Raw genomic sequence first — 27149 nt, forward strand, 5'->3', positions numbered from 1 at the left:
TCTTTTAATGATAGTATGATACGTGCACGCGTGTCTTCAACTCTCCCCTACCGCCCCCTCTCTAGACAACATGCCGTCGCGCGTCGTCTTTGTCTGGATTCTGAAACACTTCGTCGGTACTCGGTTGTCCATTGTTGCAGACTGCAACATAGACAAGTACACGAGTATACAGTATACTGTATACTCATGGTCTCTCATCTCTTAAGCAATAATATTTTGAAATATTTATGTACAATATAATACTTCCTTGGACCGTGCACGAGGTTTTTCCGTAATTTTTCACGCGCGGCGGTTCATTTCCGGTTTGGCTCGGGTAAAAGCCGCCGGAAACGGCGGAAACTGCCGCGATACGAGTGGGTTGTTTAGGTATGTGGGAGGGGGAAGAATTATCAAAGCCAAGAACTTGATTGTGGCAGCGGAAAATCGAACGCGGGTGGTTGAGACTCGTGCGCGCTACAGCAGCTACAGCGGCCGTCGAGGGGTGGTGAAAATGACGTTGACCCGCGGCCGACGTCGACGGCCTCCACAGCGCCCCGCACCACCACACCGCACTCTAAGTCACCAACTATAAGCTGGTGCTATTCACTCCCCAAACACTGCCGCCAGTTGAACGACCTCCGAGAGTTGTACATGTACAAACGCACCGTACCTGGTGACTGGTGTACGATACACTCACGCGTCTACGCACACGCACATGTAATAATATTGTATACAGGGTGATTATTTTAAAACTATGCACACATTTTGTTTGCGCGAAATTCTCTGAAACAATATTTTGTTTGAAGATACTACAGTCGTGAACATTTTTTTTTTTTTTTTTTAATGCATAAACGATAGAAAATTATAATAAAATATAATTTTATTCTCAACACTGTTTTGAAATTACTATAAATGGTGTTGTTATAGGTATATTTTTAAAAACGAGTCAACAACCATACCCAGACCCTCAGCGCGCTCTCCGTATATACGCGTAGGTACACCTCTTGTGGGCCTTCAGTCGTGCACAAGCTGTTTGTATGATAATATTATTATTATTAAACATAAAATTAAAAAAAAACTTCTACCTATATTCTTTATTATGGCCGTAATGTAGCGACGTAAAATGTGTGCCTGTGTGTGGTTCAGAACTCATCACCGCGCGTTTCACATATCGATACAGGCGATACACCGTGCGTAATGTGACTTGCGACGTATGCGTTTCAGCCGAACCCATGGATCCGGCACATTTTGATAGTTAGGCTGAGCTACAGTGGTTCAAATATGGGGGGAGAGTTAAGTAAGATGAGATTTAGGGCGGGACTAAGTGGGTTGCAGCACAGAGATCATAATATGACGTTCCCTTCTTTGACTTTTTATTATCTATAACTTCAAACTTGGTTAACTAAATAAGTAGCAAGTTAAAAATATTAATCAAAAAATGAGCTGCCTCTTTATTTTTTTGGGACATTACCAAAAATTTCACACTTGGGCCTTGGGGCAAATCCTCACAAAAATTCTAGAAGCTCCTTCAAAATATTGAACAGAACATAGGTATTTATATAAATATATCATCTTTACAACGTTTATTTATTTTTAAATAAAATTATCTTCAGCGACTTGAGGCTCCCATAACAATATTTCCTGTCCATGCCACTGCGTTGGCATCCAAATATGTTTAAAGTTTTAGAGACTGGCTTGAAAAATATTCGTACAAATTAAATAAAAATTGTTCCCAGAGTTGAAGGGAGTGCTTTGAATCCTATGACGCCGTTTGTTTTTCATCATTTAATCGTGGAATATAATATATTTTGAAATATTTTACGCACCCAAATTTTCATTAACATATTTTAACAGCCTTTTGTCATAATTACATGCAGCTTGAGAGTGCCAATAGTGACCACTAAGCGTCCTCGCTGCACGAACTATACGAACAGCTACCACAGTAATAACAAATTTCAAATAATTGTATATAGTAGGTACATTACGCTAAAACCATTTCTAATTCCCATACATTTTCAAACTGATAAATAGGGCCCGGAAATATATGGGCTAAAAATCTAGGAAATATGCATGAATATAATATATTGCACTGATTTTCATTCAAATATGCACTTAAAATATGTGAACGAAATTTCATTTTAATTAAATTTATTTAATTTAAAAATGTTTATAATTCATTAAATAATTAATAAGGTATATTAATAACAAAAAAATGTATTAAAAGTCAATTTGATATAATTTAATTGTATTTTGTATGATACTTTTAAATTTCAATAGTATGTTGCATCTTTAATATTCATTCATCTAAATAAAAATGGATAAACAAAAATCAAATAAAACAAATTTATTATATTTTTATAATATTTCAAAATTACACGGAGAATTAATGTTAAATACTAAAGACTTGGGTCTTGGATACATTTTTAAATAAAAATGCACTTCGATTTTCAGGCTAATTTTTTCTTTTCACATCCGCGGGTTTTACATATGACATAGCATTAAGTATTATAGTAATATTAGCATTAATAACATAATAGGTACTATTTTTTCATAAATATGCATTTTATTTTAGAAAAATGCTTTATATGCATAAAAATTCAAAATGTTCCAAATATGCAACCACATACAATTCAAATACACTGCGTATATTTTTTCCAAGAAGACTTATACGTATATTATTACTTTGTGCGCACAAGACAATAAGTATTATTTTAGGTACACAGTGTAAACGGTGCTTTATTAGGTACCTATGCTCAAGCCTCTAATGCGTATAATATGCCTTGTTATTTAGTTGTACGTAGTATGATATTACAGTATGTATATTAGTCGATTAATATAGTACGCCACAGTGTAGCTCTAGCATTAGCACGTTAAATTGATATATTAGATCATTTCGCCACGGCCGTCTACTATTATACATTCTCATTGATAATATTTTTCTATCTATTCAACCATATTAAGTTATGGGTACATTACGCATTACGCTATCCCATAGGAAATTTACCTTATTACTTTGATCACTTACAAATGAAACACAACAATGTAAATTATAATAGCTTCTCTGAGTTCTCTATTATTTACGAACAGGCCTATAAATAATTGTTGTATCAGCTTTTCTTATCTGCTCGTATAATATAACATTGTGCATATTATAGTGAGTAGTGACAGGGAATCCAAATGGCTGCAAGATGGCCGACTTCGTTATCATTATCAGTTATCACAGATTTTACCATCACTTCATGTCTTAAAATAATATATTTCTTTCCCTACCTTATTTCTACCAGAGTTGTATTCTAAGTAGTGTGTTCTAAGTCTAATATAAAAATTCCAAGTTTATTATACTATACTACTATAGTGACAGTAAAGTATCTGATTACTTTATTTTATTTTAAATATTGAACAGGTAAAATAAACTCAGTACTCAGTAGTCAGTACATCAAATACTTCTGAAAATATTTATGTTTGAATGAATGATCATCAAAAATGAATTTTTACTAATTGTTAAAAAACTTGTCTGTTTAATTACATGTATAATACTGTGTAAGTTTATACCACTACTTGAATTTAAGATTTTAAATGTTTTATTCCTCCCTTTTCTTGATGTACCAACTTGGAATATTGTTTTAATTGTTTGTTGTTTATTTTTTTTTTATGGTTTTTGTTAATTATGTTACGGAGGCCTATGGATGTCACTCTCGGGATATATAAATTTTTCTATGTATTATGAGGGTTATAGCTTATTAATAACTAACTGAAATATCATCATTTTTGATAATTATAGATTATTAATAAACCTGGAATTATAAACAATATAATATAATATATACTATTTTTAGAATAAAATTATACCTATTAAAATCTGTGATAACTGATAATGATAACGGAGTCGGCCATCTGCCCATCTTGCGACTTGCAGCCATTTGGATTCCCTGTCACTAGACGCTTGTATTCAGACTTAATCGCTAATTAATGTTTTGAAATGCGTATATTATGAGGACAATGTAATCGATACTTGTTTTCTGAAAACGATGAGGGGGAAGGGAAGTAATGTAACTAGGTGGAATAGTTTTTAAATAAAAGTCTGCCTACAAGACACCAAAATTTTAAGGGATGTTTAATTAATAATTATGCGTATACGTCATCTGTGACCTGTGTACGAACTTGTAATATTTTTGACGTACCTATGTCCTATATAATATATATCATAGTAATTTATTGTCGGGCGTTTATCGTAGGTACTGTTTTAGTTTTTCTGCTTTCTTAACCTACTGTCGTTCACGTCACAGTCAATAGGTAATACAAGTATATTATAATTTATTAGTTACCTAATCGATTTATCATTAATAATGTCTAACTTTTATACGATAATGTATTTTATTTATATTGTTTATTCAGAATTTTCTGAATTGGTGTGTTGTGTTGAGTGATAACGCATTATGTGATTTATTAAACCATAATGGTTTAATATTATAGGATACCGTGTGGGAAAGTTTTTGCTAACGACTGAAGAGTTGTTAAGATTCTGTAATTTTTTAAGCACATTTCAAATTGATCCGGTTTAAGCATACTAACGCTATCAATTTTATTGTTTCGATTTCAAAAGTAAAGGTTTGTAATAAAAATGAATATTCATAAATAAATTTAAGCAATAAAACTGTATATTTTGAAATAAAAATGTTTATGTGTTATAAATATTTTGTTTCGATCATTAGGTAAGAGACAAAGGGTGTATACTTATACAATATTATTAATATTCGATTGGCGTCCACGCTATGTATTTATTATTATTATAGAGCATAGACTATAAAACTCAACAGATAAAAATACTTCGCGGTCACTGCAAGGCATTGTATACAAGTGATACATCACTGTATTTTTGAACTTGGCTTCTGTTTACTCTAAGCAGTCTAGGCCTACCAAATTAGAAATCGTATTGAAAGTCCTATGAGTAGTAACACTAGTAAATACTACAAACCTTGAAAATAAATAATATCTCGAGATCCAATCATTATATAGTGTTAATATAAAATGAATAATATAAATAGTTTTAATACAGTTACATTTAAATCATACAAGCAAAACAGTTATAACTAATTTAAATAAAATATGTATTTAACTGCATACCTACTTCAAAGAAAACGTAAACAATTCCAAAATTACACAGTTCTATGATCGGCATCGGCTATAAACATAAATATCCATGTACCAATATTTATAATTTATAGCAATGCTTTTATATTGATTATAAATAAACAAGTTAATACAAAAAAATTACAATTGCGCTTACCTATACATTTTTTCCGACATTGAAAATTAAAATTATATTCAATTGATTTATTTTATTTTTTTATTTTAGGGGGAACCCGCGGAAACATAACTCATTGGGTGTGGGGTGGTATACGGTAGGTGTTATTTTTGTTTGTAGGTTTTTAAGTTGGTAGGGTTGTAACACGTGTTTTTGTATGTGTTGCAAGGATATATTGGTAAAACTCCTGGGTGGTCACCCCAGGGCCGTAGCTACGGGGAGGGTTTAGGGGGTTCAACCACCCCTTTAGCTTTTAACTAAGTAGAAAATGTAAAAATGTCTAGTTTATTCTAAAATTTAAAATATATATATTTTTTTTAACAGAATAAGTTATTGTAGTAAATTTATAGTACAGTACCCAAGGTGTATTGATAGTGCATGTAGTGCATTGTGATAATTGATAAGAGTTTAAATAATATATCAAAATAGTGACAAATTATTTCCAATCATTGAATGCATTTTACTTTGTGGGATTATTAGGAAATTCTTTAAGAGGCAGTATGAAAGAGATATGGACTCTCCCCATAGAAAAGACCTAGCTACAGCCAAGGGCGTCCGCAGGAATATAGGCGTGCCCGCAATTTTATCTTAACGAATGCATTTTTTTTATATAAATAAAATGTAATCATTGACTTGATAAGTTTAGATTATTTATAAAATTAAATGTTTGTAGCTTCTATAAAATAAATAATAACTACCAAACCATTTGGTAGGTCAACTATTTGTTGAAATCGGTTATTTAAATATTATTAAAACAAATCAATATTATTTTTTTTTAGTAACAACACAAATAATATTATATTATTATATGTATATATATATATATATTTTATTGATCCAATAAACTCGGCAACTATGACCATTAGTTACAGACTTACAGTTATGGTAGGTTAAAAAAATAAAAATAAAAATAAAAATTATTACATTATTATTATCGGAAATAGCACCGCTGCATTGTTCAGTATCGCCGTCGTCATTCGGGAAAACATAATTATTAATTAATACCCACTAAAAATAGCTACTCAAAATTCAAATATACCAATATTGATTAATGATTATAAATACTAGTAGAGATTCTATTAAATATTCACATAATATATGTCAAAACAGTGCATCGAAAACCGATGACAAAGATCCACATAGCATTTGTCGACTAAAATAAATAATTTAATATATAATAAAATAATATAAAATGAAAAAAAAAATTAAATAAGTGTCCAAATATGTAACGTGATTGGTAATGAACAGTTAAATACCTATATTCAGGGAAGAAGTTAGATTCTTTTGAACATATTTAAACCGTAGCTCGGGAGCACCAATGATGATAATGATTTTAAGGTTACAAATAAAAGTAGATTGATCCAAATAGTTGAAATAGTTACTAATGCATACAAGTTTATTACTACTTACCTACAAAGTTTACAGATTACTCATCGTTTCAAAAAATGTTATTCAAAAATATTTATTTTGTGATATTTTATACTACATATTACATAGTGATTATGATAATTAACCCATAAAAAGCCAAGGAACAGATGCCCCTACTTGCCCCCCCTGCGGACGCCCTTGGCTACGGCCCTGGGTCACCCATCCGGGAACTAGTAACTGGAGCAGGTACGTACGCACAGTGCGTTTCCGCAGATTGAGTGTCAATTGACTATTGTTTATACCTTAAGCTTATAGTACTTCGATTTCATTAGAATTGCAAAATTAAGTGATTACTGGATGCTGATAGTTGTGTAAAAACATATAATAATAGCATTATTTGAAATATTATTATTATAATAATAATTCGTACGTTTTCTATTAAACCAAAAAATATTAAAATTCAAAAACGCATAGGGTGTTATTATATTATATTACCTTTTATAGACTTATAGTTGAGTGTGAGTTATTTAGTTGCCATATTATCAAAATTGGAATAATTTTTTTTATCAATATATTTCTTAAATATGGCCTATATTCTACAACAAGGCGGCTATTAACAAATAATTCATTCATTTTATGGTTTAATTACATCGATAGAACGATATGCAACAATATATTTTTATTTTTCTAATTTTTCTGATTGAAAATTTTAATTATATCAAATATTTAATAAATTATGATGGATATGCATGCATATTATTTAATGTAGAAAAAATGCATGAATTTATTAAAATGTTACCTATTTTTTAATATTATAAATTTATAACCTAACTAAAGGTTATGTTAGACATTTATATAATTGAATAACCTTATGTCCTAATAATATCAATATATATATTATCCAAGTATACTAATTACATATTTATAATTTATATTATTTAATTAACTATAACCTGATTCACCACAGAATGTTTATTTCAAACGTCTTAGCTGGAAAGGTAATACCAAATTTAATATAATAACATGCAATATACTTAATCACGTTGATAACAATTATTATCTTATAATATTAGGTAGGTAATGTAAAGACGATGTAATTCACGAGTTGGTTAACCAACTAAACGTTATAGTGTGTATATGTATAATATTATTAAATTATTAAAATATCCATATTGTTTTAAAAATGTATATAGTTTTTGTATAAATATGAATTACGATATATTTTAATGTTATTTTATAGCAATAATCTCGACATTAATCGATTGACTTTTCTTTTATCCTTTTGGCTGCCACCGTCGCGTCAATCTATTTCATGGCGTACTCTATCTGCGCGACACACGAGTTATTATTGCTTACTATATTTTAATAGTTTAATACCATGGTTTTGTGCCTGGGTGTAAAACACTAAAACAGGTTATGCTTGAAAAACACCATTATTTCTTGGTTCACCAAAGGTATTTCAATTTTATTTATGTTACAAATATATAATTTATGAGTCTCTTTTAAGATTTTTGTGTTGCTATACCTATTTTTTATTATACAGATATGAATTATTTTTTGTTATTGAACAAGAATTATTTAAATATGAAACCAGGAGCCCATACCTGGTTTTTGTCCTAGAGGATATTGGGCTGCTCCTGCTATTCTTGGCTGGGGTTTTGCCGTTATGGCGGCCGGTACTTTGTAACTTGAAGGCGCTGCGTATATCCTACGATTATATTGTATATTTTATGTGTACATAAATATATAAATGCGATTTCATAGGATTATATGGGAGATGGGACAGAGGCGCCATTTGGAGTATAATCATGATGTAACGACATCAAGCATCTTGAATAATATTTTTAATTCAGTTGAAGTTAGGTTATAGTTAACTTATAGTATGTTCCGCACACGCTGTTGTAGCTATACGTTAAATTGGCCTAGTTACTTCGTTATACGTGCATCAATGAGCTCCCGAGTCCCGACTTCCGAGCAATAGTTATAATCATTATTGCATAGGCATTCACAGACTAATCGCAAAAACAGCATAATATATAATAAAGCAGACCATCTATTTTTTACAGTTCGGTTGATTTCATTGTGAACAACTAATATGACAAAATTTACTTTTTATTAATTATTAATTAATTACTTATACCGTAATTATATAGGTACATTAGGAGGTATTACGAAATTACGATTTAGCCATTTAGGTACGAACTACGAATCATGATATTATAATTCATTGATTATCATATGTATGTACTCCAAATTAATACTCTAATGTCTCTAATAGTAAATTTGATGTATGATGTTACTGATATAAGTGAATAATATGTATTTGTAGGACGCAGGTATGGTTTGTCTACATAGAACAGAATGAAAATAATTAATTATAAGTTATAATAGAGTTTAAGGTTCTCGCGTTAATAATAAAAAAAAAAAAAAAAAAACATAAATTAGTTCCAAGAAAATAAATTTATTAATAGCTATACAAGTTTGGAACTCACTGTTTCCATGCATAATATTTCGTAAAAAACTGATTCATTCCAAAAAAAAAAACCAATATCCTGCGTTAACATACATCGCATAAATCATAATAATACAGGAAACTATGAAAGTTTATGTTCTATATTGAATTATTTTAAATTAAAAGAGGAATAAATCGAATAATAGTGTTGAATAATTTTGGTTATTGTTTTATAATAGTTTTCTTTGTATCATACCCATTGAACTATATATATATGTATTTATTTATTTAGTTCAGTGATCGCACCTGTGCGGCTGTGAATGATATCTGATATCTTGATGCTGTTCAACTCAAATGATGATTAATATAATAATATGACGACTTTTCTTGTTTTGATTTACATATTTCATGACTTCATGGTACCGGTTGAACTCAGTCGAAGACGAATGCGGATTGGCGATTGCGTACTAAATATTGTCGACGAGTATGTCCGTTGTGTGTAGTGTGTACTGCCGTACTGGTGTGTTTTTGACCGGTCACATTATTGTCAACAGTGAATTAGGTTCATGCGAATGATATTAATGTAGACTGATTAATATTCGAATTTCTTCATAACATGTAGATCACGTTTTGTACACAGTTCATGTTGAAAATTTGTTTCATAGGTATTTAACTTATCATACTCTGAATCAGCCATGGTGGGTAATAAAAAAAATAAATTATTTTGCTCAAAAATAAAAATATGATGGACTACAGGGTAAATAACTGATAAACAACAAATAACAACAATAAAAATACCATACATTGCACTTAAGCTCATGGTAACCCATGATTGAGGATAACTTTACACAATTTTAAATAACCAATATTTTTGAATTTAAGATGGCATTTTGGTATATGATAGCAGGGCGGTAACAACCCAATTATTTAATTTGGTTACCAAATAAGCAAACATTTCTACATTATAATATTATTGTAAATATTATCATGAAACATACATTTTTTTTTATACTACATTTTTAAATATTTGTTCTTCCGGCGTCTACAAACCGTGGTATACAAGACAAAGTTATTGTACGCTACCAACCGAGTTGTACTGCATGGTCACACTGCAGCGTTATACAAATGGGATGTCTATAATTTTGTCGTCCACATTTTAGTGATATACTGATATCTATAGAATTATGATTAATAATTACATTTTCGTTGAATGATAACGGTACGATATATTTTTGATGTTTCATTACCATAAAATTGCAATTTTGTCCTTTTGGTTAACGTCTTAACGATTTCGCTGGAATATTTAAGAGAAATTGAGGACGATTGAATTGTTTCACGATGAATCAAGCGGAAGTTTCACAGTTAATGTCTAAACTGAGAATACGTGTTAGTCCTCGACATAAAAATTTAAAATGTCCCGAAGGACCACAGGGTCGGTTAAATAAGTTGCGTAAAACTGTTAATGCTCTTTTCAAGTATGAACGTTTAGAATTGAATTATACGTTGGCCGACGAGACCAGAGGGTATGCAGAAAGAGTGAGTAATTTTTCTCCACTGTTCCCTGTCGTTAAAACACAACTATACAATTATACATTTGATTACTTTTTCAAGGTATTCTTTTCATACTTTTTTGTTTATGATTTTATGTTAAGTTGATATCTGAAGCCATCAGGCATGGAGATACACACAAACCAACCATGGAGATGGCCGACTATTGGATAGAAGAAAAACAGTTGATACATAAATTGTTTAAAGTACTGGTACCGCGGTTTAATGATTACCAGACTTCATACACAATGTTATACAGGGCGCCAAATGCATACCCAGAAATTGTGTATCCTCGTTCAGTACTAGAACTTAAAGGTTTGGCTTATTAATTAGACAACTTGAGTTATTTCAGGTATAATAATATAATAACAAAAATTTAACATGTCACTTGTAGGTAATCCGTTTCCAGCAATTCTGCCTCAGCGATCAGATCAAAGAAATTTTATACATAATATTCTATTGGATGAAGCAAAAAAAGCGTATAGGGCTGAGAAATATGAGGAGATAACCAAATCTCTTGAAAAACAACAAGAATAAATCTATAAACATATTATATTATTTTGTGTAAATACAGTTATTAGTTAGAAATACTTGATTATAACCATTATATTTTCAGTTTTTTTTTGTAGTTGTCTATTATATATAGAAAACACAAGCTAAATAACTTATCATTTAAAATATAAGTTTTTTTTTTTATTATTGAAAAATATAATTTTAAACATAGATTTAACCACATTATGTTCCTGAATGGAACATATGTATTTTTTGCTCTGAAGTCAACATGTATTTAGCTCTTTGAGTTCCAACAATTGAAGTCAACACGCATGCGTCATAATGCGAGTAGAGTGCTGTAATATTTCGAGTACAGCCATCGTTGTCTATGATTGAATTACAAAGTTCACTGTAGAAGCTGGCAAATGTGGGTAATTGATAAAAAATAATATTTTCAATACCACGAATTTTTGTTCTGTTATAAAAATGATAACGCTCAGAATATAGCAGAATTTGACATTCTCCATGATAAAATAAATCCCTGGCTCTGGCTACTTTACCAGGTTTGGTGTATTCACTAATTTGTACAAAACTGTAATCTTCCGTTTTCAAGTAATTTCTTATACACACAAAATCAAAATAAGATGGAATATAGATCAAGACATGTTTTTCACTTGAGGCTTGAAGTTGTGTAAGTATTTTATTTATAAAATATTCAAATCTTTGTTTAATAGATTCAGTTGGTGTTTTTGAATTGAGTTTATGGTAGAATTGTTTAAGACTACAGACAACATGGCTAATAGTACCAGTTACGATTGGATTTACAACACTAACTGAGCCACCATAACTTATACATCTATTCTTTAATATTGCCATCAAATTAGGTAATTTACATGATGAGAATAATATTGTTTGCCGATAATGTTTAGACAAACCGTTAATTGACCAATTACGCACTCGCTGTAAGTCTGTACCATGTGCTTCCTTTGGTTGAAGGTGAAAATGATTCATGATGTGTAACACATGATCCCAATTTTGCATCAAAAATATTTCAGACTGATCAAACATAAGCACTTCCACAGATGACAAAAAATCATAATCTCTAGATGACTCTCCTTCAGCACCAATTATCATACGTAAGCCAAGTGGTGATGCTATTATTATGTCAGAGTTATAAAAATTCTCATACAGTTTCAAACTACTTTTAGTAACTGCCATACCAATTCTAAATGCATCATCAATGTTTCCAACAAATGTTTTCTCAAAATCTTCTGGTTTAGGATTTTTTCTTGGTAACGTCAATTCACCACCAGTGAATTCTTCTACAAATCTGTTTTTGTGCACTACATTGAAATTTTCTTTGGGAGACAAAAGAGATATCATCATGTTTATTATTCGATATGCTGCATCTTTAAATGGGACTAAAATTAAAACTTTAGGTCTAGTAAGCCCTTGATCACGCAACTCATCTTCATCACCGTCTTGTTTATTGTTATTTTCTACAACAATATCTCGACTTTTAAGAACATGATTAATTGCATGTATACAGTAACAATACCTTAATTCTTCTGCATTTTCAAAACTTCTTTCGGTGTAACTGAAATCATGATACCTAGTAATTATTGACAATAGTTCTAATTGGAATTTACTGACGTTTTTTATATTTGATGTGAGTTGTTTGTGCAAAAACAATTTTTGAACACTGTCAACGGCAACAGGAACATTGGGCAGCTTGGCAAACGGTCGAGTTTCTTCCAACGCCTTGACTCGACGGTCTTCGACTATTGTTAGTTTTGGTTTTTTGAAAATAAGTTTTCCCAACTCGGACCACTCTAAAACAGTTTCCTCTTCGAGTGGAGGTTTGTCATTCAAACAGGTAATTAATTCCGGAGATAAATCGTAAGTGTAACGAGCTAAAAATGGATCTTCTTCCATGTTTTATTTCACCTCCAAAACGCTATAGTTGCGATGGTCGCGACTGAATGTCTGAAAGAATCAAATTTCAAAATGAACGAATCTGTCAAATGTGCGGATCGCGACCGAATGGTGTACTAAAAAAATTCGGTCAAATCAAATATCGCTCTTTAGGTCTTTTGGCGGTTTTTAATGAAACTTTTCTTTCGGTTCTGATACGACTAGTGATGGGTAGTATCACTAGTATCCACGGGGTGGCCAATATTGCACTAACGCAATATTGTATTAATAATTAATTAACTAATAAAAAAATGAATCGTACATTTCTCAGAATTAAGGTTAACCGATTTGGAAATTTTAAATTTGGGAAAAAATAAAAAAGTAAATTTCCAACATGAACACGTGTGGATACTGGTTACTGTTTACTTTAGGGATGGGATATCATTAATCATTTATCACTACACAATTATTGAGATTATTTTAATTCACATTTTGTGTTCCATTATTTTATTTGGTATTCCATGATTTTACATTTTCGTCAATAAAACATGTTCTGTGATAAAACATATAATCACAATTCACAGCCTGCTGCAGCCCATGATAAAGTAGCCTGCAATGCAGCTGCAGCTGGTATCAATAATCAATCGTAATTACTACAACAACCACTAATGTTTATGTTTTGATAATTTTATTTACGATCCAACTTTTATTACTTAGCGGCTCTTTAGCGTTTATCAATTAAGAATTTAATCATTTAATGTACATTCTGCAAATCTGAAATGACTGAAATCATAATTGTCCACTCTCCACTGTCCGTTCTGGCAAGGTAATAATGGTTCTGGCGTTTAATTTTTGTCTCAACTCACTAAAAGTGACATCATAAAAGATTTTTAAATCTACTACTACAACAGTTTTTTTTGATAAGTTTACTGAACAGAAATTATTCAAAAAATATATAATTTAATCATGAAGGAAGAGCCCGATTTTCTATGCGATTCAGTGGTGAGTGTGTATTCAACTTTATTGAAAACATAATATTATCTTATATAATTATTTTTTTAAGAATTTGTTAACGGAAGGATGCCGTCTGTCTGTGAGGATGCATAGCAGTGATGATTGGCGTAAGTAAATCAGCACCTATGATGGTCAGTCATCAAGAATAGTATTGTAGATTTAAAACAATTTTTTTTTCTATTTAGCACTAGCAGAAGTAATAAGTATCAAAGACGTTGGAACGACACGGTATTATTATGTCCATTATATTGATTGTAAGTTAAATTTAATTTAAAATAATTTGTTACTAATATAGATACTGTTCAAACTATATAAATTGTTAATTTAATATTAAAGATAATAAAAGATTAGACGAATGGGTAACAGAAGAACGATTAGATACACGTAAAGTCCAATATCCCAGAAAAGATGGTATGACTACTGGAACATCTGGTACTGGTGCTAGTACCCCAAAAATAAAAGTTGAAAACGTGTCAATACTGTCTCAGAGTCGACCAGCTTCTCCATTAAGTTTACCACCTGCAGTACCAAACAATGATGCTACAGTTTTATCTGCTGCGTTACAAAAGAAAATTTCTAGAAAGAGAAAAATTGCTGATAATGAAGTGAGTTGAAATTTGTGTCTTGTGAGTTAGAATATCTTATGATCTATTGATTCAACAGGATTCTCAAGATTTACCAACACCAACACCACGTCAGACAGGTTCAATGGTTATGCAACATGATGATGTTGTCACCCGGATGAAAAATGTAGAAATGATTGAACTTGGTTTAAATAGAATAAGCCCTTGGTATTTTTCTCCATATCCTCAGGTAAAAATACAACTAAAAAAAAGGGTGTAGACCCTTTTGTTGAATGATTTATGGATGTATTAAATTTGATAAATTATTACATTCAAAAAACAATTTTAAGTAGAGATATCAATTGTGTATCAGCCTCATTTTCTGATGTTATTTTATAATTTATTTATTTTAATATTAATTATACAGTACCTAGGTTGAACTAATTAGTAATTTTTACCAAAAATATCAAGAATAACTAATAAATTATAATATAATTTACCTAGGTATAAAAAATTTATGAGGAATTTAGAATTAAATTTTCAAGCTATTAAAATTAAAATTTTAAGAATTTTTTACTACCAAATAATTATTTGAAAATGTTGCTACTAACTACTTAACTAATTATAAATCATAAAAAACTAGAAAATTTCAAATGTCTGTAACTCATTAAATTTCATAATACGTATATAAAAATGCTTGGTGAAAATTAAAATTATTAAATCCCTGCAGTGGCAAAATTGATTTTTAAAAAAGTACTGAGAACTTATACTGGTACGGAGCCCCCCTCATATGTTTAAATTTAATCCAATTTTCTTTTGATTGCTTTGCATTTTTTGTTAGTTCTAAAAAGTATCTAACAGTGCAAGCGGTACAACTGCACCAGGCCACAAATTATGCAATAAAGAAATATAGATAGTATAAATTAATACATATGGGCTACGAGGTCCACAAAATTCTTCACTGACACTGTCTAAGGACATAAAATATGTATTTTTAAACTATAAATACTTTTAGGGTCGGGCCACACATAGCGGTCAAGCCGCAGCGGTTCAACTGCTCAACAAATTTAAATTGTTTTATTTTAAATGCAACCGCCCAATACGCATTCACACTTACGCGGTTCAGCCGCGGAAATTGCTGCGGTTGAAAAATCGACCGCAAGATGTCGCGGTTGACCCGCGTGCGGTTCGACCGCCCAAATGATCAAAACACATTGTTTTGAATTTGTCCGTTCACACATAGTCGCGGTTCATTTTTTCAGAGATCATTTGCATTAAAAAAAAAGAATTCCAATAGTGGGGCCTAAGGTTTCTAGTAACTTTCATAACCTAAAATTACACTGTTTTTTTATTTGTAAAAAAAAACTGATGTTTTAAAAATATAATTTTAATTTTTTTTATCAAATCTATTATAAAATACATGAAAATCTGGTGTATTTTCTTTTGGAACAGCGTGCATGTCAACAGTAGTATTACGAGCATGTCAACTGTAGTATATGGTACTATTAATTACTAAGTTTTAAAATATAATAATTTTTCAATCACTCAATACTTTGGTATAACCGCACGCGGTTCGACCGCGCATATGTGAACGGTAATCTGGCGGTTGAACCGCTGCGGATCGACCGCTATGTGTGGCCCGACCCTTATAACAGCGCAGAATCTATGACAAATAATTAATATATCATTATATTTCATGATTAATACATTTTATACTGGCAGGAAATGGTCAACTTGGGATGCATATTTATCTGTGAATTTTGTTTAAAATTCAAGAAAAGTAGAACTTCACTTTATCGACACAGTGTAAGTGTTGATTTTTTTCTTAAAATTTCTTTTATTTATTATTAATTTTATAAATAAATTTAGGTAAAATGTAACTTGAGACATCCACCCGGTACAGAAATATATAGAAAAGAATCAATTTCATTTTTTGAGATTGATGGCCGTAAGAATAAGTCTTACTCTCAAAACCTGTGTTTATTGGCAAAACTGTTTCTTGACCACAAGACTTTGTATTATGACACTGATCCGTTCTTATTTTATGTAATGACTGAATATGACTTAAAAGGATTCCATATTGTGGGATACTTTTCCAAAGAAAAAGAATCTACAGAAGACTATAATGTTGCTTGCATTCTTACACTACCGCCTTACCAGAGGAAGGGTTATGGGAAATTATTGATTGAATTTAGTATGTAGAATATACAGTTTTAACAAATTAAACACTCATACAAATACTAATTTGTTCTGTTTGTTTAGGTTACGAATTATCAAAATTTGAAGGCAAAACTGGAACCCCTGAAAAACCTTTGTCAGATTTAGGTTTGTTATCTTATCGTAGTTATTGGAGTCAAACTATTTTAGACATCTTGTTAACCGTGAAACCAATGCCGGATAACGAAAAACCACAAATCACAATCAAGTAAATATATTTTACCTATATACTATGCTATTATTTATTATCTAATATGTAACTTTCTTAAATAATTTTTAGTGAAATTTGTGAGCTGACTAGCATAAAAAAAGAAGATGTTGTTTCAACTTTACAGATACTCAATTTGATTAATTACTATAAAGGACAATATATCATATCAATAAATAAAGATATAATTACTTCACACATTGAATCATTTCAAAAGAGGAAAATTCGAATTGACTCAAAATGTTTACATTGGAATCCTAAAGACTGGTCGAAACGTGCCAAATGGTGAACAGATATGTTTAATTTTGTATCTTTTATTGAATCATACATTTTAATTTGTTACACATTGAAATTAATATACCCTTAAGATGTATATAAATTATGATTTATGAGAAACCTTAATGTTACAATTAATTTATACATTTTAATGTATGTATATTAGAATTTAGATATAAAAAATTATAATAATAAAACTATTAAAACTCCAATTATTTATGAAAACATTATTATTCTAATTTTATATTTAAGGGAATCCATCGTCGTCTTCTTCGGCCATCTCTTTAGCTAGTTCCAAATCTTGTTGTTCACGCTCACGACGTTCTTCAGCAGATTCTAAATCCTTGCCATATGATTTAGGAGGATAACGCATTGCCTTAACACTTTCATTGTGTAAATTTAAACAAAAGGATATACGTTGATGGAAAGCCATCTGTGGTTCAAGTGTGCAGTATATGTCAACTGGTTCTTTGCTCTGCACGTATCCGTGTTCAGGATCAATGGTCGCTTGTATAACACCATCCCTAATAGCTTTAGAAATAATGAATTCGGCATCCTTGGGAGAATCTAACCCAAGTTTTTCAGCAATGTAATCAACTGAAATGCGTGAGTATGACGCACCAATAGCTCTAATGGCGGTTTTAATAACATTATGACGTAAACGTACAATCAACATATAAGTGTGGTCACTGAGAAAATTTTTCTTAAAGTTCTCTAGTGTTTCACTAAACATTGTCAAATCTCCTAAACGGACTGACTGGGTTAGTCTAAAATATGGTATCAATGCCTTACGCAAACTAGCTTGACGGAATATATGCCTTTCGGGAATATCTCCTAGCAATAATTCCACTGTGACGGCTAACTTCTGCACTGTTTGTCTGAAGCCAACGGCTGAATTTTGGGGGGCCTTACGTAAAGCCTGAACTAAATTTTTGTGTGCTACTGAATATTCAAGACGGGCAGCCTTAATACGACCTTGATAATATAAGAAACGAGCACATTCATTATTACTTGCTTGTTCTGGAAATACTGATTTCTGAACCAACTTATCAGCTTGATCGTAAAGATTGTAATGCAAATAATTACGTAAAAGACAGTTAATAAGCACGGCTTGCCCTTCATAATCTTTTTTAAGCGTTGCTGTTCTTAGACGATTATAAAGAAACCCTTTAATTTTGTGTAGTTGATCTGTTAGTTCATAACATCTCATATGATAGAAATATGCTTTAGCAGTAATCAAATCTAGGGTACGTCTATTTTTGTCGATTAATTTTACCATCAGTAAATCAGAAAACTCTACTGCCCTTTTATAATCTTCTTTATCGATCAGTTGAACTAACACTAACAAGCGGATATAGCCATCGATTTCAGGTAGAAGAGCCCCTGTTGCGTTTTTACCTGTGCGCATCTTGATTGCTTCAGGTATGTCAGCCGGTGTAGTGACGTATGACAATAATAGTTCTTTGTCAGAAGCAGAGTGTGTGTAGAAGCCGTTGATGACCGACCACAAGACAACAGCATTGAGCTTGCGCCGGGTAACTGACCACGAACGCAAGACACGTAACATGAAACGCGCTTCTTTCGTTTGAACGGCCTTTTCAATTTGTCGAATATTATCTCTTATTTCTTGTATTACTGCTGCGTCCTTTTTATCTTGGGAATCTGACACATCTGTCATCTCAACATCAGGAATAGCATCAACTGTAGCGACTGTGGTAGCCATGGCTGAAACACAATAAGATAATATAAAAGAAATTTCTACTTTTAATACATCAATGACAAAGATTATATACTGTGAAAATTTGACGAAATCGAGATTCAAAAACAGAATAAACTTTTAAAATAAATGATAAATGAACGAAAAACTTTGACAATGTTGTAGATTCCAATTTCCAAATAGGTATCCAAATAAATAATAATGACGGCCCATGAGAAATTAAAGATAATTGCATGAAGATATGTTCGAGTTTAGGTTAATTATTGATAATTTTAATGGTTCTAACTTCATATATGTCACCTTGTTGTCCACTTGGCTGATAATAATATGATCTAAGAATGGATATAGCTTATCACTTATCAAAACAAAAGATATTTTTTATTATCAAAACTTATTTATTTATTTATTCAACTAAAAACAATAATATGAAATATAATGTTATTATTGTTATTGAATATTGTACTTCTGTCCAACAGGAAGTTTAGTACTCAAATCGTATTTGGATAAGTATTTAGTTTCATAATAGTGTGCAACTCAATGTTAGTTGATTGTTGTGTTTAAAAGTCAAATTAAAATAAATTTCTGTTGTTATAATTAAAATACCACAATGAATCAAATTTGTTTGATAAAGTTAATATAACTTGATATTCCTGTGATTTTATTTGAAAAATTATAATATATAAACCAAAATGAAGATTTTTCGATTAGTCATTCTGACACTCTTTGTCTATTGCACAGCAGATCCTCTTGTAAGGTATCAACCAGAACAGATTCATTTATCATTGGGCGGTAAGTTGAAAGTTTTTCTTACCATAAGTAAGCAATTGAATTGTGTAAATTCTATATGGATTTACTGAATTCACTATAGGAGAAAAATTAAAAGTAATAAGTATTCAAAAACATAAAAATGTACATTTATGTATTTAAACATAATATATATAATACAAATAGGTACCTATAAGCTTTACAAAAAATGATTTTTCCATTTTCAAAATTTTATCTAGTACTATACATCTGAACAACTGTATGATCATGTAATTATTACTATTTTTGTGTTTGTTATTAAATTACAAACTTGTATGATTATTTCGGAATACTTTTAATTATAACTAGATAGTAAAACAAAGTATTCAAATTATAAGTTTAATTTTGAAATTGTTCTAAAAATAATCAGTAGGTTATGCTCCAAATTATATTTTGATAAGCTGATATATCCAACCTTAATATTATTTATCTAATATTCTTCGTACATACTAAAATTATAGATTTTACTAATGACAAAAAGAGTTTTATTGATAAATTAATATCTTAAGCTATTATTTACTTATCTTAAATATGTTTGTTAGAATCTGAAACTGAGTTAGTTGTTACATGGACAACATGGAACAATACAGAAGAATCAGTGGTAAAATATGGAATTAGCGGACCAATTCTTAAGGCTACAGGTATTTCTACATTGTTTGTAGATGGTGGTGAACTTCATCGTACTCAATATATACACCGCGTTAGGCTTTCTGGATTACAACCGTCCAGTAAATATGGTAATTATATTTGAAAAAAAAAACTAGTTTCCAGTAGTAATTATTAACACAATTTTACGTTTATATAGTGTATTACTGTGGAAGTCATCAAGGCTGGTCTCCTCGATTTTGGTTTAAAACTTTTCCTAGTGATACCAATTGGTCACCTAGCCTTGCTTTTTTTGGTGATTTGGGTAATGTAAATGCACAGTCACTTCCTAGATTACAAGAAGAAACTGAACGAGAACTCTATGATATGATACTTCATATTGGTGATTTTGCATATGATATGGATAGCGTAAGTATAACTATCCAAAATAGATAAAAATACTTTTATATCGTATTAACCATTCCCAATAAAAAAAAAACCAAATATGTAACTATATATATATAACTATATATAGTTATGTATAGTAACTATTTAGATATTTATTTTATTCATAGTATATTTTTCATGGTTTTACTTTTAAATTTGTACTCATTATGTAATATAACATGTGTACAATCAATCATTTATTTATTTATTAACTTTAATTTTTTAGTTTTTATTTGAATATAATATTGTATTTTAAATATCTCCCTCCTTGTTTTTTCTATAAACTTATTTTTAAAATTGCATATTTATATAATCAAAAATAACAAACACTTTACCGGTTTCAACTAATTGCTATTTAACATTCCTCTTATATAAGTAAAATATTTTTATTAAATTAATGAATATTTTCTTTTATTACACACTTTGAGTTTAAAGTTTAAAATATTATATTTTTTATTTAATTATTTCATAGCTAAAAAGGCTTTTTTATATGAATATTTTTTTTTAATTAAATAATAAATTAGTATGTTTTAGGCAATTGCTTAATGTTGTTCAAATTGCATATTTATTTTATAAATTTTTATTCTTTTGCTAATTAGAAGTGCAAGAATTAATATAAAGTTGTATAAGAATATTTTTATTTCTGTCATTAGCGTAAATAAATTATTATTATTCATTACTATTGAATAAATATTAATTCACAGGAAAATGCCAAAGTTGGAGATGAATTCATGCGCCAGTTGGAACCTGTAGCTTCATATGTACCATACATGACTTGTCCTGGCAATCACGAGCAAAAATAGTTAGATTTGAACTAAATAATTAAAATACTTTAATAAATACTAAATATTAATGTATAATAATGTGATTTTGCAGTAATTTCAGCAATTATAAAGCTCGTTTCAGTATGCCTGGTGGCTATGAGAACATGATGTATAGTTTTAATTTAGGACCCGCTCATTTTATTAGTATTTCTACAGAATTTTACTATTTCCTTTATTATGGAATTAAACCAGTTGTTCTACAATATGAATGGCTTGTTAATGATCTAAAAGTAAATTTATATGATATTATATATTACCTTCATTCTAAAGTTTGTCATATTATCATCTACTTTTTTATTTTTTTTTTTTAGGAAGCAAATAAACCTGAAAACCGAAAACAAAGACCATGGATAATTGTTTATGGTCATAGACCAATGTATTGTTCTGATGATGATAAAGATGATTGTACATATCATGAAACAATCACTAGAGTTGGTCTCCCTTTACTTCATTGGTGAGTACATTACTAATGATATAAAGTTGTTTAAAAAGTAATAAATAATTATTTTTTTACTTAGGTTTGGGTTAGAAAATCTATTTCATGATAATGGAGTTGACTTGTGCCTTTGGGGCCATGAACATACTTATGAAAGAATGTGGCCTGTGTACAACCATACTGTTTATAATGGCTCTTATTTAGAACCATATAAAAATCCAGGAGCTCCGGTTCATATTACATCTGGTTCTGCTGTCAGAAAAACATTTTATTATCCTATTGTTATTATAATAATTTGCATTGTTATTTTATGAGTAATTTTTGTGGTTTCAGGGTTGCCAAGAAAGAACTGACAATTTTATTCCAAACCCTCCAGATTGGTCAGCAATTAGAAGTAGTGATTATGGTTATGGCCGTATGAAGATTTTTAATAGTACACATTTATATATTGAACAAGTGTCTGATGACAAGGTACTAATATTATTTAACATATTTTATAAATTGTTTACTCATGCATATTGCATATTGTATTAATATGTTATGTATATATTTATGTAATAATACAATTTAATGAAATAATTTTTGATTAGGATGGTGAGGTGATAGATCATATTTGGCTTATCAAGGACCATCATAAACCTTATGAAAAATCAACATCAAAATAATTATTAACTTAATCAAATCCTTTTGAAACTATATCTAAATATTATAATATAAGCTTATAAAATAACTAAGTATTCAATAACTTCTACACACACAGATTAAACATTATTCTTTATAAACTATTATGTTCTTTTGTTAGTAAGTATCAATTAGTTCCAACAATACCTTTTAAAAATGTATGTTATGATAAAAAATATAATCTTTGTATGATATATGTAATTACCTAGTATTTTTTATTTATAATATGTTTTTAATTATAACATTATGGTAGAATACTTAGACTGAATATTTTTAGGTTGCTCATTTGGAATCTGATTGTTTCTTAAAAATAAAAATAATAATATTAATACAAATTATTATTTGAACCAAATGTTCCATATTTTTCATATTTTAACTGTTTTACCTATGTCAATAACTATTGTAAATTAATATCCATAATTAAAATAAATAAAAATAAAAATATTGAAAATTGATTGGAATAGTCACGGATTAGTGTTGGATTTTATTAGAAATCATAACTTATTTCTTATGTAACATTAGTTCATTAAATAAACTAAATAGTAAATACCAATTGTCTGTAAGAAAATTAAACACCAGTAATAACTGGTTCAGCCAGATTCAAACTAATTTTGCATGCTGTTTTAAATTTGAAAACTGTTAGTGACAAAAGAATACCAAAAAGTTGTAGAACAGTGCAACAGCTTTCATCCTAGTCTAGGGTTTTATTGTTCATAGATATAGAATATAGATATAATAGATAAAATACAAAAAAGAAGAATAATTATCCCAAGACAAGGACATGATTGTATGAAAAGGATTATCATTTATGGAGTTTTATTTTAAAAATGTTTGTATACAATATTAGAATGTTATAAATGTTTTTTTGTTAATCCTGGTTAGGCATCTTCTGTAGTCTCGACCTAGTCCCTACAGTATGTTATAATAATTACAATAATTTGGGTCTAATTTTAAACATTTTAGATGAAAAATATACATACATAATATCATATTATTATGTAGGGATATACTTTATAGGCATAAATAATAATAAGGAAGGAAAGTAGGTTTAGTATATTTTAATTGAAACTTTTATTGAACCTAAGCATAACAAGTGGCAGTGTGTGTCTACATTACGTACCTACATCATCGGATTGGCGGCCTTCGATGTCGATCAGTTATTAATAAGTTATAACATACCTACTGTCATACTCACTTCGAAACTGCATTATCATACATTTCATTGGTGATTTTACTGTATCCATTAATTTACAAACCACGGGAGAAGGGAAACTCTTTAATAACTAATAATTTATTTTAATTTTTTTGAAATGTTATAAGTAATACACTAATACATTTGTAGGTCAGATAATTTATTTTTTGTACCTATTATTTCGGGGGGTGTTTAACCCCCCCCCCCTGCTTTCGCCCCTGCTCACTAGTAAACTACAAATCAAGTCATCACTCCTTCTATATATACCTCAATAATCAGGCCGCTGTTAACATATGCCTGCCCTGTTTGGGCGGCAGCCTCACCCACTAAAATTTAAAAAATCCAAACTCTCCAAAACAAATTCCTTAGGATCTCCCTATAAAAGCACCATGGTACGCCCAAATCCATAACGACACTGGAATACCCTTAATAAGTACCTGGATAAAAACCCAATTCCTCAAAAGAAGGGATGAGGTCATTATAACCCGTGCCAGAATAGGACACACTCATCTCACCCACTCATACCTCATCACCAAGGAACCCGCTCCACTATGTGACGCTTGCAACGTGGACCTGTCGATCGACCACATTGTCACTAGATGTCCAAAATACACCGTAGCTCGGAAAATATTCAAAAATTCATCTTCTCTCCGACTTGCCCTCAGCGAAGAAAACACAGAAGCTATATACAAATTTTTTTATTATATACACTTAAACAATAAGTTGTAAACATTTATAATTTTACATTGTTATAACTTTCTGTAGGCAGGTAGGCTAATAACCTAAGCTGTTGAAGCCTTTTCATTAATTAAAAAAAAATAAAAAAAACCCAATTCAAAAACTTCCATGCTAAGTTAAAAGAATCGGACGGCGGCCGTCATTACCAACTACTAATTAGGAAGCAAAACCCAAAATAGGCGGCTAAAACCTCAACTGCCCCAAGACATACCCCCAATGGACAATGAAGAGCTTAGAGCCCTCATCAGAAGATGAAGAATAACCAATACTAGGTATTAATATTAAATTATATGTATCATAATAATTATTATTATTACTATTATTATAACACATTACATAAACTTAAAACTTATTACCATGAACTAATATATTATATCATTACTATCATAAATTTAAATGTATAGATTAAATTATAATCGTAAATATATTTGTAATTGCACCTGGTGTGCTGAAACATTTTTAAAGAATAAATAAATAATAAAAAAAAAGTACAATATTATTATATTAACCCGTTGTAGGTATTTACATAGCATGGTTTATGATTAGGTTTCTTCTTACTCTATGGTTTAGCTATGTTCATCATAATATTCTTCAACTGTGGTACCTATATGACATACCTGTGGTATGTAGGTGTTAATTATTTTCTGTTTTTTTGGTTAGGTCGCAGTTATTATGTTTTTCTAATCATGGAAAAATACATACATTATTATAGAAGGTAAAATATTTGTACAACATTTTTATATTTATAATAATAATCGGAACAATTGCAGTTTAACTCCCAAGCGATTTTTTTGATTATTTTAATTGAAACATATGTATTTTAACGAGTTAAGAAGGATGGTGCAAAAATTAGTTGGTGTAAACCATTATTTTGAAAGTTATAGCCTTTCAAATTCAAAGTATGTGATTTTACGTTTTTTTTATCGCGCGCCGCATGCGTATTACGACGTTTTAATTTTTTTTTTTTTAGGATTATAATTATATTAACTAGGTAGATTCTGTGATGTGTTTCATGAAGTACTCTCGCATTCAAATGATTATATTTAAATTTCAAAGTAAAATCAGAGCTAAGAGTTAAATAACAAAATTATCAAGTAAAGTGGCTACCTCCGCCTACCAGCTTCGGTCGCCATACTCGATGGCCAGTTAGAGACTTAAGACCCTAAGACTTAAGAGTAACATAAGTCAACAGCTGTTGTGTTATATGATAAGCGCGCCGCACGCTGCGATACGTACTATTTGTCATACAACCGCATACTTTGGAAGGCTATAATTTCCAAAATAATGGTTTGCACCAACTAATTTTTGCACCATCGTCCTAAACTCGTTGAAATACATATGTTTCAATAAAAAAAATCGCTTGGGAGCTAAACTGCAATTATACCTAATAATCTAATAATATTGATGGATATAAAATAGGCTAAAAACCTGAATTGTTGAAGCCTTAAACTTAAAAAAAAAAAAAAATTGGATATAATAATATGATGACAAGATGTCAAGACTACAAACGTAAGTACAAAATGTATAACACGTCTATTTTAGTCTTCACGTTTAGTATCCATTCTTGACTTAATGACATAGTTTAAACAACACACGAAGGTGTCCTATTAATTTTGATTTTGAATCATAATTGTTGTGATGACTTTAAAATAGACAAAAGAGTCGACCCAAGTTCAATAACGACAATGAGAGATTGCAGTAAGTCGAATAAAAAAGGCGGAAGTCTGAACGTAGACCCGCGATGAGCCACGAAAACATAGGTATGTAGGTATCGGCAGGGGTGGTATAGATAATTCCATTGTTTCGTAAATTAGGTATTAGTTGTAAATCTATTATCTAAAAGTCAATTTTAGATAAGTCGTAGGTAAATTTTAAGATTTTATATTTGAAATATTTTTAATAAGAGTGCTATTATTATTTAATGCCATATTGTGAAACCCAATAACAGTCGTTATAGATATCTTTAAGCTTCAGATGGTAAAGCTCCTGGGACATAAATGGAATCCTAAACAATTAGGTATAGTCATGCAGATGATACAATGCAGCAGCATGAATTTTGTTTCCCTGACAAAATATTGATAGGTTGGTGGGTTAGGGATGGGTGCTACCTTACCTATTTATCAGTTGTTATTAAATAATTTTTGAGTGTAACTAAATTTCATAATCAGTATTTCAAGTGTAAGTGAATAATTGAAAAAAATATATGATCCCAATATTATAATCATGATGAGGTCATAATATTTTAATATATTATTACCTATGTGGCTATGTTATTATGGATTATGGAGTGTATACCTATAGTAATTAATTTAATATAATATATAGCTGAGCACAAAATCGTCGTTTCTCAAATAAACAAAATAGGGCTGGAACTGTTAAAGAATAATAT

The 27149-nt window shown here is 30.1% G+C and overlaps 5 protein-coding genes across 5 annotated transcripts; 3 read left to right on the forward strand and 2 right to left on the reverse strand.

Moving 5' to 3' along the window:
* The first annotated feature begins 10300 nt into the window (after positions 1-10300).
* Positions 10301-11259, forward strand: mRpL17 (mitochondrial ribosomal protein L17). Its single transcript, XM_015516938.2, has 3 exons — positions 10301-10640; positions 10757-10967; positions 11047-11259. The coding sequence occupies exons 1-3, from the start codon at positions 10443-10445 to the stop codon at positions 11187-11189; spliced, it is 552 nt and encodes a 183-aa protein (XP_015372424.1). The 5' UTR covers positions 10301-10442; the 3' UTR covers positions 11190-11259.
* A 64-nt stretch (positions 11260-11323) lies between these two features.
* Positions 11324-13484, reverse strand: LOC107167755 (U3 small nucleolar RNA-associated protein 25 homolog). Its single transcript, XM_015516937.2, has one exon. It carries the CDS (start codon positions 13077-13079, stop codon positions 11388-11390), a length of 1692 nt encoding a protein of 563 aa, XP_015372423.1. The 5' UTR covers positions 13080-13484; the 3' UTR covers positions 11324-11387.
* A 220-nt stretch (positions 13485-13704) lies between these two features.
* Positions 13705-17561, forward strand: Tip60 (Histone acetyltransferase Tip60). The gene is made up of 9 exons (XM_015516936.2): positions 13705-14060; positions 14122-14179; positions 14258-14326; positions 14409-14677; positions 14736-14885; positions 16358-16441; positions 16505-16829; positions 16898-17060; positions 17133-17561. Exons 1-9 carry the CDS (start codon positions 14025-14027, stop codon positions 17347-17349), a joined length of 1371 nt encoding a protein of 456 aa, XP_015372422.1. The 5' UTR covers positions 13705-14024; the 3' UTR covers positions 17350-17561.
* On the reverse strand, positions 17359-19285 carry Rpn3 (regulatory particle non-ATPase 3). The gene is made up of 2 exons (XM_015516935.2): positions 19130-19285; positions 17359-19061 (listed from the first exon to the last, which is right to left on the reverse strand). The coding sequence occupies exon 2, from the start codon at positions 19057-19059 to the stop codon at positions 17584-17586; it is 1476 nt and encodes a 491-aa protein (XP_015372421.1). The 5' UTR covers positions 19060-19061; positions 19130-19285; the 3' UTR covers positions 17359-17583.
* Positions 19286-19473: 188 nt separating this feature from the next.
* LOC107167740 (acid phosphatase type 7) lies at positions 19474-23031 on the forward strand. Its single transcript, XM_089225147.1, has 9 exons — positions 19474-19842; positions 20400-20594; positions 20663-20871; positions 21594-21691; positions 21766-21943; positions 22025-22167; positions 22232-22403; positions 22483-22620; positions 22740-23031. Exons 1-9 carry the CDS (start codon positions 19743-19745, stop codon positions 22812-22814), a joined length of 1308 nt encoding a protein of 435 aa, XP_089081273.1. The 5' UTR covers positions 19474-19742; the 3' UTR covers positions 22815-23031.
* The last annotated feature ends 4118 nt before the right edge of the window (positions 23032-27149 follow it).

Source organism: Diuraphis noxia, unplaced genomic scaffold, assembly GCF_037042655.1.
Source record: "Diuraphis noxia isolate RWA-SAM2 unplaced genomic scaffold, SU_Dnox_SAM2 contig0004, whole genome shotgun sequence".
NCBI lineage: Eukaryota > Metazoa > Arthropoda > Insecta > Hemiptera > Aphididae > Diuraphis > Diuraphis noxia.